The sequence below is a fragment of the Falco rusticolus genome, chromosome 3 (assembly GCF_015220075.1).
Source record: "Falco rusticolus isolate bFalRus1 chromosome 3, bFalRus1.pri, whole genome shotgun sequence".
NCBI classification, from domain to species: domain Eukaryota; kingdom Metazoa; phylum Chordata; class Aves; order Falconiformes; family Falconidae; genus Falco; species Falco rusticolus.
In genome coordinates this window covers 22,046,347-22,066,434 of record NC_051189.1, presented here as the reverse complement: position 1 = coordinate 22,066,434, position 20,088 = coordinate 22,046,347, and the positions used below count along the sequence as shown (strand labels likewise).

Sequence of the window (20,088 nt, the reverse complement as noted above, 5' to 3'; positions counted from 1 at the left end):
AGCTTGTTCAAACATGAATATTCCCTTACAAGGTTATATGCATGCTTTAAAGAGAATCACGATTCAGAGGAAAAATCAGATATTGTGTTAGGCATAAGGTATGACTTTTTAAGAATTACAGAACACTGAAAGAACTGGTAAAACATAACTCACTCATCAACATAGTCATTGGATAGCCTGACTCCTACTGAAAACTCCAAATCTCCAAAAAGAATGTCATGTGCTTCAACAGAGGATCCAAAATATGGAAAATATATTCTAAAAAGCCATAGATGTATTTTTATAATGCAAATCCATTACACAGCACTAACCCAATTATTTTTTTTTCTATTCTAGGAACTGAGAAAAATAATTCATTCAGTGGTCAAGAGTTTTAATCTCACCTTCTTTAAAAAGGGAAACATAAAAATGTAGAAAAAGTTTGGTTAAAAAAACACCTTCCAGCTATAGTTCTTATACTCTGAGAAATTTGAACTCTGTTTCCTTAGTTTCTTTTTAGCTCTTTAGTACTGTAAAAATAGATGTTAAAATCAAGGTTTGTCCAAGGAAACTACCTAGTTCAACTTTGCAGGAATCTAAATTCATACACCTATGCACTACATTGCTTAACTGTAGTTAAACTACAGTAGTTAGGTTTACAGTAGTTAAGTTTAGCTAGTAGTATACAGTGTTTAAGTAGTATACAATAATTATGCTTAGTTATACTAAATGATACTGTAGTATCATTTTCAAATACCAATGATGAGGGATGTAGAGGAGAAATCATACTGAAGAACAAAAATAACTTGCTTGCAAAGGTTTTAAGCACCTGTACCTGATTTTTTGAATGGATGGGCTCACCGCAGAAAGGCCATCAAAAACTATCCTGAACTTTCCAAAGCCTAGGAAAGCTTAATCTTAGCTGTAGATTCTGTACTCTTACATAAAATGAACAAGTTAAATTGTCATCTTGAAATATCTCCAATTTAACTCAAGAAGCATGGAGTACACTCTGGCCTTTTTGATGACTATAATTCTTAAAATAACAGCGGGAAATAGTTACATGTATGTGAAAAAGAACACCTGATTTATTGACGCTTTCTGGACAAATAGAAAAACATATCACTATTGGGACAGAAATAAAGAAAAATATTGTACAAATCACTGGGACGGCTGTTGGTTGGGTTTTTTTTTCCCTTTTCTATCTAACAAAGTGTAATATTGCATGCAGACAGCTGCATCAGTAAGGGAACTGGGGGAGACTGCTTTTTGGTTTTAATTTAGGAGAATTATTACAGAGAAGGAAATGCCTTTTAATTGATACCTACAGAAGTGAAAAGAACAGAATGATAGTAATGAGGTAGTGTCCCACATAATTCACAAAAATAAGTAACTTGTAATATCTTTCATCTGATGATCATAAGGCCATTTGCAAGTAAAATGAAACACAGCTTACTGTAAAATATAAAAAAATAAGAAAAGATGTTTGATAATAGTTGAGTACATTTCTAGTAAAAAAAAAAAAAGTCTATAATAAAGAAAATGTTATACCAGTAATGACATTAAAAATAGTACCCCAAAGAGCCATCAAACTACACTTGAGTGTGAGGCATGCAGTGGCTGACCTTTATTTAGGGCAAGACTTTACAGACTCAGAAAGTAAATCATACATTTGCAAGGAGAGGGATCAAAGTACTTTTTAAGAGGTCATTTTAAATAGTAGGGTTTTTTCTAAATATGCACATATAGCTGTTATATATACTTGTTTTTTCTTACACAATTCAGGCTTACTTTAAGAGCTACAGCGACCAGGAAAAGTGGGTAACAGAACAACCAGAATAACTAGAGCAAGCATGGCTGCTTGGAACAGCTAGAAAGAGCAAATTGTTGACAAGTCAACTCACTGACTTAGCTGCATCTTAAATGAGGCTGTGCAATTAAACAAGGCAGATGACAGCACTGGAATTATTAATCCTGTACTATGAGTGACACATAACTGCATGTTACATGAAAAGAGCCAACTATCCTAGCAGTTGCATCATCAGGATGTGAGAAAAGAGAACTGTCATTATTGTACTTTGAGCATCCGGAGCAGCCAGTTATTCATTATTCTGCTGTTCATTATTTTGCTTTCTCTCTTCAGTGAAGCAGTACTCTTAAACCATTTATTATTATTTTTTCTGTACCATTTATGAGTGATAAACCTTATCTTAGTATCAGACATCTTAATTTGATTTACCTAGGTTCCTAGTGTGCTAGTGTTTATTTATGATTATAATATTTGACCTCAGTCTTTCTTCTCCCTGGTAATGATAGAAATTGAACACTTTATAAAACCCTTGGTGTATGGATGATGTCCACATGACTTGGATAAGTGAGAAGAGCCCTTTGAACTTTCATTCCCAATAATTCCCGTAACAGTTTGTATATGAAGTTACAATCATCATTGTTACTCACAAATCTCTGCTCTTTCTAATCCTGTTCAGATGAACAAATATATAGAAAGTAATTTTCATTATACTTTCATTTTGACATGAAGTAAGCAGTGCTTCAGCTTTTTTTCTTGATGCCCAAAGATGCAGGAGAACCAAATCTCCCAATATTTCTTTTTCAGTATTTGTATTAAATGAAATAGGAGCAAATGAAGAGTTGAACCACAACATTATTCCCATAAATGTGTGCACTTTGGGTTTTACTTCATAGAGTTATAACATTGGAACCTGGCACTGTATTATTGGCCAGCCTAGAGATTTATAGATTGCAGTAAATAAACACAATATGATTCCGGGACTTCGGCCAAATTTGTCTACAGCTCCTGGAGACTTTTTATTTGTGCCTTACCACAAGTGATTAATTCCATGGGCAATACAGAAAGATAAAAGCCTAGCCCATCTACCTGGAATACAGCAATTAATCTGTTCTGACAAAACCAAACAAAAAGAAAACCAAACTAATCAAGAAAACATTTTTTGTTAAGAATGTTCTTTAAACACAGAACAATATTTTAAAAGTGAAACAGGAATTAAAATAACCTTCTTCATAGACTAACAAGGTGAATAATTGGACCCACTAGCACCTGAGAGAGCAGAATACAGCATGCTGTAACTATGAACTGTGATCAATGAATCACAAAAATTCTTATCCACTCTTTGCTAATTGGACACCCAGACTTCAAAAGAAAGCATGTAATGATCAAAACCAATCTAGAGGAAATGAACAAAAATTACTAGTGGCCTTAAAAGCAGGATTTGTGAAGTAAGCATGTATTTGGATTATTGTAGTAAAAGAAGAAAAGACCAAAACTAAACAAGCAAAATGAAATTGCAAAGAAAATAATTGTTTTGTAATGTGCACAGGTACAAAGCTATATATATACAGGAAAACAGCATGCCTACGTTTTAGCAAGAAAAATTAAAGTAGTATAAAAGATAAAACCCCTTTCTAATAATATTATAAATAAAATATGGGAAAACACTGCTTTAGAGAAAATGGGAAAGTTTTTAAAGGACTATCTGGACAAGTATCTACTGGGAATAAATCTTGCTGTGAAACATAGATATGGATTCTTTAAAAGCTTCTGAAATCTTTACTATTTGCATCCTGCCATATTGCCTTCTCAATATATATCATGATGAATAAAGTCCCATGAGAACTACAGTCTGTGAATTAGAGATTTTCCTGAGCTGTTTAAAGAACACCTCACACATTTCCTCACCTTTATTCAGTAGTGTGTAACAGATTCCCAATGTAACATCTGTGATCTATTATTCTCTGACTCTGATCCACAAGTTCTCAATCAGCCCATTCTGTATTTTCAACAGCAGATACATACATCCAAGATGCTCCTTTACACAGAAGCTACCACACCACCTTCTCTGCCTGCATCTCCTGAGGAGTTTGTATCCATCCTTTACCACACAAGCCACATGAGCTGTCCCACCATGTCTCAGTTACTGTTCTGTGACCGCACATGGAGCTCTGCAGTTCCTTCTGCTTGTGTCCCAGGCTGACTTGAGTCAGATGTCAGATGTCTCTTCACCCTACTGTATCATTTCTGAAGTTTCCCATAATCCCATCACTCTCCACCTTTTGCTTTTGACCCCTGTCCACTTCTACCTAACTTAAATGTGGATCAAGGTCTCCATATCCTATGGCTCCTAGTTTAAAGTTATATTCTTTTCTACTGGATTACTTAGTATGAATTATTGATATTGATAAAGGTTTCTTTTTTCCTCATGGAAAAAACCATCATGGTTTACTCAAGAAGAAAAAACTGAGAACTAGAGACCTCAAAAAAAAAGACCATATTAATTTTTTTCACTACATTTTAAAGAGTTTTTAAAGGTTCTAAAACATGTACAAAAATTTAAAATATCCATACTTACAATGATATGGGAAAAAGGTGATAGGAAATATAGAGTTTATAAGGTTGGGACATAACATCAAACTCTCGAAATGAAAGATAAGATAAAACTGTGTCATGGAAAGAATTCATGCACAGCAGGAAGTTTCTTTCTTTGAAGTGTAAAATACAAGCCAGTGTTAAGAGTATTGGGATTAGGAAGGTTAAACTGATGAAGCAACTAGTGATTTTAAAATTCGCATAGTTAAAGTTTTTTTCCCCCTCCCTAACCGTCTTTGAAACTGGCATCAACTTTGCAATGTAGAGCAGCAAAGAGAACCTTTGCCCATAAAAACTCTGTTCTGGTGAAATAAGGTCAGTTCCACAGATTGATTGAAATGTGAAAGAAATTTTAAGTGCTAAATTTGTATAGATCTACTATCAGAGGTTTCATCCTGAACAAAACTCAGAAAGCCATCATACATGATAAATAAGTTAACAAAGCAGACATCTATATGTTCATTACAGTGAGTTCTCTAAGAGATTAAGTCAGTGCTGTTGGGCCTTCCTTGGCCAACTTCAATACAATGTAATGTTTCATACACAGGTAGCAAAACTGTGCTCCAGCTTGTATTATATTTAAATGCCCTTCCAGTGTCAACAGAATTTATAGCGCATTGGCTTTAACCTCTGAATTTACAGAGCCAAATAAGAAGTTGACTACATTCTGTGAAATTCTAAATTTATTTTTGTAACACAACTGAACCATCTTCAGTCTCCTTCACCAGTGGACAATTTTAAATATAATTTCTTTTAAAACAGGCTACTGATCTGAAATCCATCTCACAAGACAAAACCAGGCTGTCTTAATATTTAAATAAACCAGCAACACTCCTGCTAATGGTGAGAACAAAAAGATTTATTAATGCTGAAGAGCAAGATTCATGTTCCATAGGCAAATCAATAATCATTCTCTAGGTTAATAGAGATGCAGTCTTGAAGAATGCTAAAATTTCATGCTAGATTTCTAGCAATGAAATCTTTTGCCTGCAAAAAACACTACTGCCAGTCAATTGTTCTCTCAGAGTAATATTTGAAGGGCTTTAAAGACTGTTCAGAGAAATAATTTGTTATGACTTGTGCCTTCCAGATGTAATTACAGCTGAGTTATAAATCAGGGTTTGTAAATCGTTACTTCAATACTGAATAATATTTTCACAATTTCCATTTATATCCAGGTAAATTCTAATTTTAGGCAGAAATTGAGAGATACAGAAAGTTTTATGGAGCCATAATTTCAAAAATCTGAGGAAAATATATAAGTCTATTTAAAAGCCTGTGGCAGCAAAAGCTTTTTGGATTAAGTGGATTAGTAAATTGTGTTAATGAACCTGGGATTTACTAGTAATTACTTGCAATGTATCTTAAATTATTTAACAAATATTATTTATGTTAATTGATCACTAGAAAAGATTTATTCAGGAATGCCACATAGAAAATTAACCTAATAATTAAAGATGTTACAGGGAAAGAATTACCTAGCATAAGAATTTACTAGCCCGAATTGGAACTGGGCTAGAGTGATACATTTAATACCTATCCTCTTGAAAGAGTCTTTAGGGGTTTCTAACAAATAAACTTGATTAGAAATTAGTTTCAAATCACATGTGAAAGACTGGGGCTTTGCTGGAATTAACATTGCTGGTAATGTGCTTTGATGACTACACTGTACATATTACCAAAACATACTGCTAAAGTTGTTATGAATTATCAGTCTAGTCCAGTATTTTACTTTTCCAAGTTCCTCCTTCTTTTGCACTCATTTTGATCCTTCAAAGCAATCTTCCTTTTCAATTGCAAGTATAATTCCTACTGTTATGTTGTCCTCAGTGACAATTTTTCAACATAATTTCAATAGTGCATGAGAATATGGTCAATACGCCATTTACTTCTATCTCCTTTGTCCTTTCATAAGAAAATTCTTAAGAAAATAGGATATAAAATCAGTGTTTCAATCCTTCCATTAACCACCCCCACTAACTCCTACTTGCTTGTAGTAAGAAGTCACAATTCCCAGCCTTGAACACAACTGTGGGCTCAAACATTTTGGTATTCAAGTTTTATTTTGTTTAGTACTGGGTTAGATTTCTTGAATTTAAAATCTGGTCTTTCTCTTTCCTTCTTCATTGCCTATATCAATCATTATAACTATTAAATTTGAACCTTTGGGTACTTTTCCCATGAAAAGTAGCAAGATAATGCACAGTTATGTCTGTCTTTTCCCTACTTTTGTGTGGACTCCCAACTGTCTGCAAACTTTTCATTTCTGGAATAATTACATATACTTTCTTTCTTCTGAACATAATTTCATTTATTTAGAAACTGTTCTGTTCTGCTGCTGTCCTTAGTCCTCTATATATTGTTTGGAGATGTAATTTGAGAGGCCTGTTTTTCAAATTAGGACAGTTACTGCACTGATGAATGCTAATTACTTTGATCCAAATATCTTTTTATTCTGGACTATATCATTCCAGCTAAGGGTTTTTCCACTGCTAATGTTAAGTTTCTAATGGATCTTAGGACAGATCTCTTCACTACTGATAGTGATTCCTGAAATCCCATGAGGATGTGAAAGCCAAACCACATAAACCAAATGAAATTGTGATTCTGATTTTCTGATGGATGTTCTGACCTGGACATATGCATTTCTAATGAAAGGAAAAATAAGGAAAACATTTTAAGTTATTTTGTATTGCTTCTTAAGCTGTTAACTATATCCTGATCTTTTGTATATCTCTTAATCACCTTTTGAAAAATTAAATCCTAACTTATAAAAGAAAAATCTAATAAAATTATTTTTGTACAAAAGGTTTCCATACTGAGTTTGTTCTCTAGAAGTTAGTAATGATTATTTTTTTTAAAGTATCATCAGTACAGTAGCACATCATTGCACATTGTTAAGTTTTCACATGTGAGCACAATCACTACTTCCAGTTCTCCACCCATTATAAGAACTTAGTTATGTGGCCATCATTGTCATAAATGAACAAACACAGGGTTTGTAAATGAATCTAATATATTAAAACTAATCTCAACGTTTGGTTAAGGAATGCACGCTGTGTTAGATCATTATTATTGCTTGTATATTTTCAGTATATTCAGTATATATATTCAGTATATATATCAGTTTGTATATTTAATAAGCACTACATATATTAGTAATGCTAATATTGTCACTATTAGTACAGTAAAACTAGTATATTTTAGTGTTAGTTTTAAGAATAGATGGTATTTCTGACATAATAAACATGTATATTTCTGTACCAATTTCCTGGTTCACAATAAATGAATAATGATTTAGACTAGTTTTAAATGATTCAGTAGTTTCGCCACTACTTTGAATAATAAGAAATCCATGGATCTGATCACATGATAAAATTCATGTGGTTATTTCCTGTTCTTCAGGCTAAAATATATTTGTTCACATAAGTAGACTGTGTATTTATGGGAACCAGATACTATCCCGAGAATAACAATAATATAATGTGAAGAGACAAGTATGGTAGGGTTACTAGAGAGCAGTTTCAATGCTTTTCATAGACAAAGAAGTTTGATTCTATTGATCTAAAAAAATTAGACATTTTAAAGCCAACTAAAATAAAGAACTCACCAAGTTGTTTGGTTTTTTTTTTACTGCAAGAATTCAATGCAACATGAGGTAACTTTCTTAATTTAAAAAAAAGTCTTTCAGGGTGTTTTTTTGCAGAGCTTCTGGGCCCTGCTTGAAAGCACACAGCATTCTACTGGAAAACACACTACATTTATATTATACTACTATTTCAATAGAATGGTAGACCTTTTCCTTCATTTCTCACTCCACCCCCACACCTCCCCCTTAATTAACTTCTCTAATTCTAGAGGAGCATCATTGCCATCTGTAGACACGTTACATTTTGTAATGCACCAACCATGAGTGTTGCCATTCTAAGCCACTGATTTATAATGTCCCAAAAAGGATCTGTTGAACAATCTTTAAAAAAATTTATTAGTGTCAAGTCATTTTCATGTCTTATATACAAATACATCATTCTATAAAATATTTTTGTTGTTTTTCTTTTTAACTTTCTTTTATTAATCCGACATGTTTTTAGTCCAGTCTCTCACAGCTTTGCTGGGGCTTTTCCCAAGAAGAAGCAGTAACAACTGTTTGTATATAAGAACTGGCTTCAGACAAAAAACCTGCTTGTTCCCCATGAGATGTAATTTATTCCTGCTTTTAACTTAGTACACTTCATTTTCCTTTGTGTACATTGTCAGTTTCGGTAGTTAATGCACTGCATGGCATAAAGTGCAGTACTTTGGCTTTATCTCCTGCTTTGTTCTCTCCACAGCCTACAAAACCCAGCTTACAACAAAGACACAAAGGCAGAGTCAGCATATTTACTGCTTATATTACTAGGTTCTATTTGCCACACTGTCATAAAATCATTTACCTACCTGCAACCAGATTTATCTGTCTGTGAAATGCTTACATTGTTTTATGAATATTTCTTAGTAGTTATGTGAAGTTTAATTCCTTTTTTCCTCCAGAATTCCATACTATTATGGGCCTTTTATAAACAGATATCTCTTCAAGAAAGTGTACTGGAGGGTTAGGTATACTTTTATTTTAAGATTCAGTGTTTTGACCTCAAACTTACCTCACATAGTTGAAATACCTACTATAGTCATATATCTATGCAATCACAGAATTATACATACCAGTGACTTGCAGTTAACAAATTTTCCTCTCCAGTGTGTTCTGCACACAGGAAATAGTCAAACACTTCAATTGTGAGCTGAATAGTCTAATATTAGATTTTTATACCTGTTAAATCACTTTTTAAAACATGAACTTATAAATATCTTGATCCAGTTTATTTTGAATAAATTTACTGAAGAAGAACCAATTAAGTATACATCTATACAGACAGGCAGAAATAAATATGTCTTTATATGTGCATATATTTATGCTGCAGAGGAATTACAGAATTCCCAGACTTGGAATTTAGTAACAACCTCTTTAGTCTTTACCTATCATGACAAAATATGGAAAAATAACTCAATATCCTCCCACATAAAAAAAGCAGAGATGCATTTTGTGCATGCAAAAAAAGTACCTAGAGTGTAGTTCACTGTGCACTTGTCTGACCAAAATGTTCATCAATTCAAAAGAGTGGAAAGATAAAACATCTTGTTAAAAATGTGAGGAGAAGTTTTATACTGGCAAATATTTCGTATCTATATGTATTGGCAATAGTGAAAAAAAATTAACTGAACTTGTAGGCATATAAATAAAACTATATTTTGGTTTTGCAATTTCAGAATTCTAAAAAAAAAAAAAAAAAAAAAAGAGTTTTAGAATGAAGATGCTTAAAACATCCATTTTACCCTGGCATAAGAAAAATATGAAAGTCAGAATACTTCCTTGATTATGAAAGTGTCTAATTATTGTAACCTTTATAAAATGACAATATTATATATAAATGTAACTTTATTTATTAGCCTCAGTAAATTATTCATAGCTTGCTGCATTATGGAGAATCTGCAAGCTGCAACATTATCTCAGGAATAGGTGATATGATAAAGCTGCTGTCATGTTTTGCTGTTGAAAACAACCTTATCAAAATTAATTTGTCAGGGAAGAAGACTTTATTTAAAAACTAGTCATGGGTTGTACAAAGTGTAATTGACCACAACATAATAAATCCAGTTTGGTTTTCTTTTAATTATTTTTGCACTCCTTCTAAAGCTAATAAAATTTTAAGTATTTTAATGTGTATTAGAATATGCAAATGACAGATGAAAAGCTTTGTGCATTTGAACTATGTTCACTGAGAAACAGGATATGAAATAAAGCAATTGCTATGTATGTGCACTTATTTTGCAATACAATGCTATGGAGATTAGTAAAGAAAAAGGAACCCATCTGAGGAATAACTTTTCCTAATGAATAAAATCTGGCCCCCAAATGTATAACTTAAAAAAAATACAAATATCGGTGTTATGCACCAAACTGAAACCGCAAGCACGTAATGGGGTCTTATGTATGGATGTTTGTAGCAATACAAAACACTGTTGATTCCAATGAAATTCCTCACATCAATCTGTGAGAACTGTATTACTAAAACAAAAGCATGACATCCTCCTAATTTCTTCATTCAAAGTGAAGGCAATGTAAAAAGAATGATCTAAATGAAAATTACTCTCCAAATTTAATTGTTCTGAATTACAAGTGGTGGTAGATGACAATGACATTTACACACAGATGACCCTGCTGACATATAAACATGTTTTAAGTTCAGAGCTTTGTTCAGTTTATTTCCTATAGGTAAAAAAACCCAAACACACAGAGAAAGAGTTTAATATTGAATAAACTATACTTTTTTGCTATTGGGGCTTTTTTCTAACCATCAGACAATGACATTTCTTAGGTCATGGCATTTAAACACTCTCTATTACCCCAATACAACTATTTATATTAAAATTAACACCCAGTATATGCATGTCCGGAAGAGACCTGCCATGTACAAAAAACCCATAGTCAAGTTGTTTAGTGTTGAGAAAAACTAGCTCTTACATGTAGACTCTCAAAACTAAACACCACTTCACTTGTTTGTCCCCAGATTCTCTGTTTTAGATGTAATAACCATTGGTAGGGAACAATAAGACATTTATCAGAGGAACTCTTTAGTTTAATCAAAGAGAGTCTCCATGGCAATGAGAAAGCGATAAGAAGCTCATTAGTGGGTAATCACCTTTAACAACCTTCTGCAGAACTCTGTGTTGGATAATTGCATTAGACAAAATTAGGACAAGTTCATTAGAATGGAACCACAAGGGTCTCTGTATTAAATGTAAAGTTAGATGTTTCTGATATCAAACATACACTTGTAGAAGTACTATTGAAAATAATTAGTTAATTTTTTTTTTTTATTGAACATAGAACAAAAATACCTTAACAGTAATTTCGTGCATTAAGCCTTTAAGACATTATGCCTGACGTTAAAAATTAAATCAAGAATGTGTTACATTCCTAGGTTGTATTTCAATAATTCATAGCCACCGTTATTAAAATGTGTACCTTGGGGTTTGTTTGTTGTGGTTTTTTTAATTTGTCAAGCTTTTACCACTTAGGTTCTTCACTGCTATTGATTAGAGAACTGTCCTCTCCAGAAAGTGTTTTCCTTCTGCATGATTTTCTACAGTAAATCCAGTCACCTTTTCATCCTCTTTCATATACACTGAAAAGTTTGAGTTTCTAGACAAAATTAATTTTGAAACCTAACAGAACTTGTTTCCTCTTTTTCTGAATCCTTTCCAAACTGTCAAATCTGTTTTGTCCTAGAGACTGACACTATTCAGATAATGACGTCTCTAATCATGAATAAAAAGAAATGTGTTTTTCATATTCTTATGTGACAGTCTTCTGCTTACACATTAGACTTATGTTTAAGCACAGGACTATTTTGGGAGCTTATCATTCTGATTCAAATTTACACTCTGTATTTTCACATCCCCTTGGAATAAAAACAAAATTATCCAAAGTTATACTGAAAAATGTTATGTAAAAAGAATGCATGTGTAACACTGTGACTGTGATGACTGACTGACAGGTGGAAGAATAAGGTTCAAGTCTTTAATTTTCCTTATTTAACAGTACAATTTTAATGCTAATTCATTTCAAAATCGGCAGATCAAGAATTTGAACAATGGTCTACAGTGAAGTCCATTAGCCTTCTACTTTGTTACAAAAATTTTTGTGCAAGTTAATATATTCTCATAAAATCTTTTTTATGATCACCTCCACAAACAAAATTTAGATTTATGTCTTGATTGTGTATCTTCTTCATTACTAAATAACATTTTTCTGGGAAGTATGAGGGGAAGTTTCAGGACTTGCAAATAACTTTACTAGAAAATAGTATTATTAGTAATAACTGTATTTTCTTCAAGATCATGGATAAACATATTAAATAGCTCCAAGCCAAGAATAGGAAACAATATAATGGTATTTCCAATGGTGCACACCTCCCATATATAACTACTTTTTTGTGGTACTGGTTAACCAGGTTTTAAACCAACTGATTTTTTTTTTAATCAATTTTTTTATTAAAGTTTTTTAATTCAGTTGAAATGGTTTTGTAGCTTCTGCAAGACCACATCAAATTTTTTAGACAAATACAAATGTTGCATTCTGTAAAGTTAACCTGTGAATCCAGAAAAGGATCTCAAGCTTTCCTGATGTAACAGTGTTTCATCAAAATGCTATCTTTATTGTATTTGGATGTGTATAGTAGTGATAATTTCTCCATTTTGTCAGTTTAGGTCCTTTCATTACTCTGCAAACATTATTCCTCTCCAACAGTCTCAGAAAATAAGATTTACCCATAAAACATGATTCCCTAGTACTGCTATATTTCTCATGTGAACAAGGGAAAAGGATTTGACCTACAATATTTGTTAGAATACAAGGGATATCCTGTATAGAAATCATAAGATATCAAATCTGACTGAGTATGAGGGAAGTCCCTCTAACTTAATTGTTCTGGTTATTACAAACTTCTGTTTCCTCAAAATCCAAGTTAATACTTGACAGAAAGTCAGTCCTTAGGAAGTAGTAATGGATCCCAAATTCACATTCCCATAGCTGTAAATGCGTTGAACACAGTTATATCCTACTTGTTCCCAAGTTTCTAGTTCTTATTTCACGACAAAGATTTTAAAATAAATTAGAAATATCATTGTAATAGGATATTGACTTAAAAACTAGTAGATGTATATGCTGAGATACATCATGTATATAAGCAAGAAATCAAAATATTCAGAAAGGCTTTTCTTTCTTTAATCACAGTCTAAAAATCAATACTTAAACCAGAGATTTAAAGTTGTTCATACTAATAAATATATATATATATCTGAGAACATTACTGTAGCATTTCTCTTACCTCTACAGATAGGAACTGGGAAGTCCCATGATGCTGTGTTCACAGAGTTAGCTATGCAAGTAAGCTGAGGGTGGCCATCCAAAATATATCCAGTTACGCAGCTGTATCTGATTTTGTCACCAACATCAAATCTTGTACCATACAAGATACCCTTTGGTGGAACTCCTGGATTGCCACAGGAACTACTCTGTAATTCTGGAGAAGACATATTTTTATTACTTTTAGGTTTTTTATAAATCAGTACTAAATTTTACTGAAGAATATAGGACACAGTAATTATGGCAAAGTTGGGCAGATACTGTGTTTTCATGGATATTATATAACACTTATCACTGAAAAGCCATTACTGACTTAGTCTATTAATTATCTGCTTATCTACCCACATATTCAAAGGTAAAATATTATATGAAAATGAGCACAAAGTTTTCCTTAAGCTCCAGCTATAGATATATTAATATTTTATTCTTAATTGACAGCAAAGAACTCATTACATAGGAAGAAGAAACAAAGGAAGTTGATTTATTTCTGACTTTCAAGTTATACAAATGCAAAACAGTAAACAGATATAATACAGACAAGAACGAACATCAGATTTGAATCAACCAAAATTTGGAAAAATAAATGCAAGTACTCAAGACAGAGAACTAGGAGAAGGTTTTAACAAACATAAGCCTAGGCATGACCAGGAAGCTGTTGAATGATTTAACAGATTTTAGATGATGAGGCAAAAGTGATGAGATACTGCAGGTAACTGATTTCTGAGCAAGGGATTAGTTAATATAAATATATGGAATATCATAGATCTGGGTGGTTTCAGCTCTAATGCAGAGCTTTAAACCATTGAGAATCCAAAAGGAGTTGTGTGTCTGCTATTAGTTTGATCTCTGAGGACATTAATTAGAGCTCAGTTTTACTGGGTGGTACTCACACTCCAACTGTGAACCCTTTTGACTGATGTTTCAGTATCATAAATAGCTTGATTACAATCTCCCATCATTTACTGCTGAAGTCCTTTAGTTAATGGACATAAAAAGATAGATGTTTTACGAGTGTGAGCAAAAGAGGTTTCATGATCTCATCTGGAGCTCTTCAAAGCTTCTACCAAGTATACTTACCCACCTAACACTAAAAAAAAAAGGGGCAAATCAAGTAAGCCTGTGCTTGGAGTCATAACAAATTTACCTAATCTACAAAGGAAACAAGATGGAAGAACAGAAGGGTATATATGTATTATCTTATTTTCTTTACCTGAGTTCCCTGTAACTAAATTATTCTGCTGCATCCCTGATGTGCTCATGAGTGTGTGCACACAGGTACAAACACATGCACGCACACACACACATATACAAACTCATACATAAATATCATATGGAAAAAATAATTTGAGCTGTTATAGTAGGTTTCAGTTAAAGATATAAATGGTTATCAAAACAAGCCAGTATGGCTCATGAGATTCGTTATATTGTCAAACTTCAATGCCAAGAACTACCAAAAACTGATACGTTATAGATTTCTGATACCAGCCGTGTAAGAAAACGATGTAACAGTTACTAGAAGGAAGGATCCGGTAGTCACATATATATACGATATATGTGTTATACATGTCTATACATATATATGCTACATATAAAATATATGCTAACAACATCTCCATCTGCAAGATTTGCTGTACCAACCATGTTTTGATGTGAGTATGTTAAAGAAGTAGATTAATTGCTGATGTTGCTGCTATTGCTTTCTTTCTCTTACATAATATACTCTGTGGATCTGGATTTGACTTTGATTGCCTTGCACAAGGACACAACACAGACTAAGAAGGTAGCCTGTCTCATCTTGGTCACTTCAAAGCTTAAGTCATTGATATTCTTATTACTGCTTTATCAGGCTAAGTGTTATGTTCTCCAACAAAACGCCCCTGTCCTCAAATCTGCTTGCAAGCTTTACAAAGCAGACAATGCTGCAGTTGACTCCTGCATATTTGTTCAAAGGGATTCTTCCTAAATCCTTTAAAGGTTTTCAAGGCCACTCAGGTTACCATTTATCATCATAGCATGTCAAAATAGAAGTAAGAATATCATCCTGTGGATTCTGGTTATCTTATGAATCATATTCTATTAACTTGAAAACTCTGTCCGTACACAGTGTTTTTATTTTCAGCTTCCCCAAGAAGATGAAATCTTTCAGAGGCCTGTCTTTCGCAGTGCTTTGTAAAAGGGTCACAGAAAGATTCCCTGTCCTTTGAAATGAATATAAAGATTAGTGATGCCTTTAACAGTCATTGCCTAAAATTGCTTGCTTTACTCTTACTGCTGTCTCATCAAGAATTACCCACAGAAAGCAATATATTCTTATGGAATTATATTATATTTTAAAGCACTAATTAAAAATCACCCTCCTTCTAAAATAAAACTCATTTTCCTGCTGCAGTACTATATGACTCGTCTAAAAATAATACTTGGCATTTTCCATTAACTTTTTAGTATTATGAAAGTGGCTAGTGTGTTACTACTTCTAAACCTTCAAGTCATTTTGTTCCTTATTCTAGATAAGACAGCAGAAAATAAATTGTGCAATTTAAAATATATTCGTTTCTTCTGTGTGTATTTTAATTTTGAACATATACAAATGCATTATTTTGCGGGGGCAGGGGGATGTAATTCACCAACTGCATTAGTCTTCTTTAATAGGTAGCATCTATTTTCAAACTGAATGTGACACTGCACTACCAACTCCTTGCCAGTTAAAGCTATGGATTGTTACCTTGAGATTGTCATCTGTCAGGGAACACAGGAATTGCCAAACTAATTCGTAATTTTCATTCAGCTCCGCAGTTTCTTGACTTCAGTGTCATTCTGATATTCAGGAATGACATGAAACATGGAAAAGTATTTCCTTTTAAATTTGCCACATTGTAATTTGGTTGAAGCACTCCTTGTTCATGTACTTTGAAAATAATCATAACTTAATATTTTACACCATCCAACTTTTTGACATTTTTATTGTGTATTGTTGCACATCTCATTTTTAATGTAAGCTGTCCTAATTGTTTCAATCTCCAGTAAGAGTTTTCTTTGCTCTAGATTTGTCAGTTATGCCTGAAATCATGTGCATGTTTTGCTCGCACAAGACCAAAATGCTTTTTTAAATCTATTCCACCTGTAAGTGAGGTATGTTCAACCTTATTTGTCCTCTGTTTTAAACAAGAGGATAAAAAACCAAGATCAAAATATCCGTTGATGTTTTTCAATAAGTTGCTATTTCATTAATTTCTATTAATGTCAACGGAAATTCTGTTCAAAGACTGTGGGTAAAACATGCCTCAGAGAGTTCTGCTTAGTAGGAATGGACACACTCCTTTAAAGAGTTTAATTAGCAGAAATTCAGCCACTTATGATTACTAATTTAAAAGCTATTCAAATTATATCATATTAAATATAATGTCTTTGTAACAATACTTTCAAAAATAAGGCTTACAGAAGTTGATTCTCTTTCTCAGCATTCCTTAAAGGAGAAACAAGTCATAACCAGATGTGGAAATTCAAATTTACTTTCAAATTTTTATTCAGATTTTAAGCCAGTATATTTTTTTAAATGTTATTTATAAAATCAAGAGTAGCACCAGTCCTCCCTAAAGTGTTTAAGCATGAAAATTGTAGTTTAATGTCCAAATAGCCAGAACAAGTGTTTGCAAATATACCAGTTAAAAATGCATTTGTCATATCATTGCATTGCTTTCAGCTTGGTGAAAACTATTTGTATTTTCTCTGTTGAAGATTAATGTTCTTCACACACTAAATTTGATATTAGATATTCGAAATTTAGGAACTTTTGTCTTTTTAAAGGGTTGACCCACATCTTTATCACTGCTTTTGTTCACAGCTACTACAAATTATTATGATCCCATTTTTCCCAACGTAAAGTGAGAAACACTGTCAATATCAAATATATATCTTCATGAGCACTCACTCAGTGAAAAACCTATGAAATATCCCAATAGAAGCTAGTATTTGTTTCTTTTTTATTTTTCATATTTTTTGCTTTTGAAATTGGATACTTCTAGTATCCCTACACTGTCAGTTTGGATATCTCCCTCCCTGCATTACTGAATGGCTCTAGTCCTAGACTGATTGTTCACTTGTGGCTACTATTCCAAACAGTAATTCCTCTGCCAGACAAACCTGAGTATGGTCCAGGGAATACTCCGTTCTAGGTACCACTCCAGCTGTCTTTTGGGACAGGACTTGGTGTAACTGGAAATACCAGAACATGGCTGTACACAGATATCCCTTGGAAAAGCAATGCATATGTAGTTTGTGTTATTGACAAGCAAGAATGTTTTGGTACTGAGGACTGAAGACTGATTTCAGAAGCGTGCATGCAGTATGTGTGTGGATGTAATGAGTGCTATACATTCCAAGGGTCACAAATATTAAGAAAGATAATAGATTTGTAACAATATGAAGTTGCCTGAAATTCAGGTGTCTAAAATTCACCTATATCAAAACTTCTAATGGTTCATTTTAGTTGTACGTAGTTTTCCAGAGTTTTTATAAACTAAAAAACTCAGATGCATAGTCTCTACATCATAATATTCTGCTTTTTTCCTCAAAAAGGTATATTTTGCTTACTTTTCTATTCTGTCCTCATTCATGTTGTTCTGAATATATGAGTACCTGTCCCACTTGAGTTTACAGAGTGAGGGAAACCACAAGAAAAATTTGGAGTAGGCAGTATCAGTGCAGTGAAGGCAAAAAATTAAAGACTTAATACCTAAGTGGCAAATTAACTGTATAAATATGTATGGTTCAGAGAGCAAAGAAAGAGACATTATAAATAAATGCTTCAAAAGATCTACCATGAGCAATACAGATTTCTTAAAACAGAGATTAAATGAAAAAAAGTCCCCTCCCCCAAAATCCAGGTCTGTCCTTTGTAGCAATTCAATAAAAGTGGTTATTCCTTTATTCCAACAGATCTCTTACCTCAAGATACAAGTGCAGAATGAAGATTCACTATTCTGAAATTCACATTTGTTTAGCAGTAATAGAAATAACAGTTTGTCTAACAAACAAGACTTCTCTGAAGTTTTTGGTTTGCTTTCTGCATTTTTTGTGTCAGTCAGAAGAGACTGTCATATTCTGCTGTCTATCTATAAACAGGTAGGCATAAGGCAGTGTGGGAAAGATTTCTTTTTTTCCCCTAAAGAAAAACAAAGTAAAGAATGTTTTTTCTTCTCCTGTTCTTAATTGCTTTTTCTTGATAGAGAAATATCTTTGCAACAGTAATCTCACTGAGAGTCTCTACTGTTCACTAAAGATAATACAGCTAATTTCATTACATAGTTTCTTACATAATTTTTAATGAATGACATAATTTTGCTTTTTTTCTTCTCTTTGAAATTATTTCCATGCCAAGAAAATGACAGAAGAACTTGATTATCTGAAATAAAGCCACTGATTAGATAAGGGTGTTTTTTAAAATTCTGTCCTGAGAGAACTTTAAGTGTGGATTTTTATACTGAGTTTGATTTTGGTTCTAAGTACATTGAAACAATCACTGCATTTGCCTTATTTGCAAGTAACACAAGAATGTTTCTATTTCTAGAATTAAAGTGATGCGTTATTTGTATAGGAACAAGCCCATTTTAGCATTAAGTAAATTAGAACTGCACTAATACAACTGTTCCACAAGCAAGGGAAAAACAAGAAGGAAAAGCAAGAAGGGCAACAAAAAGCTCTCCAAGATTTGTAAAGGACTCAAGTGACAATTGTAGTACTATACTGTAGTAACACTGACACAGTGAGCATGACAAATGGAATAGAAGAAATGGTCCAGTGTCTGCAGTAGATTCCTTTCACATGCAATACACTATTTGGAATATCTCTTCAAATCAGTCAAAGCCACAGAACAGCACTGGAGGGCTAAAAGACCATGCAGAAATACAATGGCAGTCACTAATTTTACCATATGACAGCATAATCCAGCACCAAGTGAAATCAACAGAAAGATTACTATAGTCTTTGGTAAATGTCATTAAATCTGACATTTCCCCATCAGACACACTTCTAAAGTTTAACCTGAAGGGAATGACAAACAGGTAAATAGTTAGCTAGGAGAGCAGCACAAGCTACCCTTGTTTACCTTTACCAGATTCCACTTGACTTCAAGTAAATTCATTGGGGTTTAGCACCAGCTAAACCCCAAGTATGGCTGGAAGGTAAATTCACATAGTGCATGGACTGAGAAAGCCCATTGGAGACGACATGAAGTTTTGGAATGGGACTAGAGTTGCTAGCGTCACAAAGATTGTTCCATCCACACCGTTCCAAAAATGGAAATACCTCCTCAGCGGAAATTCCACCTCAAAAAAATGGAATACCTTATCAGTATCGTTCAAAGCCTGAGGTCTGCCTCATGATCTGCCACATGTGGTAGTTGTTCAACTTCCCAAGTGGATGAAGCCCAGACAGATGCACCCTGCCTGCCATGCAGTGGCTGCGTAGAGATGTCCATATATGAGTCATAACAGCATTGTTCCACTTAGACTCAGCACTTTTTTTTGACACAGCTGTATTCTGTAGGCAGCTGGGAAGAGGCTGTTGTATTTACAAAGCAAAGTTTATTTCAGAGCCTGGAACAATCTAAAATAAAATGTAATCCTAAACCCTATACCACTTCAGTGTTCCTTCTGCAGTATGTATTTCTTACTATGACTTTTAGAGTTATGTAAAAGAATTTAAACTTCAATTTCTGAATTTTTATGCTAAGTAATATCTAATA

General features: G+C 33.2%; 1 protein-coding gene across 2 annotated transcripts in view; it reads right to left on the bottom strand.

Moving 5' to 3' along the window:
- CSMD3 (CUB and Sushi multiple domains 3) overlaps nt 1-20,088 on the bottom strand; it is a 720,137-nt gene that overhangs the window by 548,316 nt on the left and 151,733 nt on the right. For both annotated transcript variants that reach the window (XM_037381737.1, XM_037381738.1), the window contains exon 4: nt 13,309-13,503. In XM_037381737.1, the coding sequence (XP_037237634.1) occupies nt 13,309-13,503 (195 nt within the window). The remainder of the gene's footprint in view (nt 1-13,308; nt 13,504-20,088) is intronic.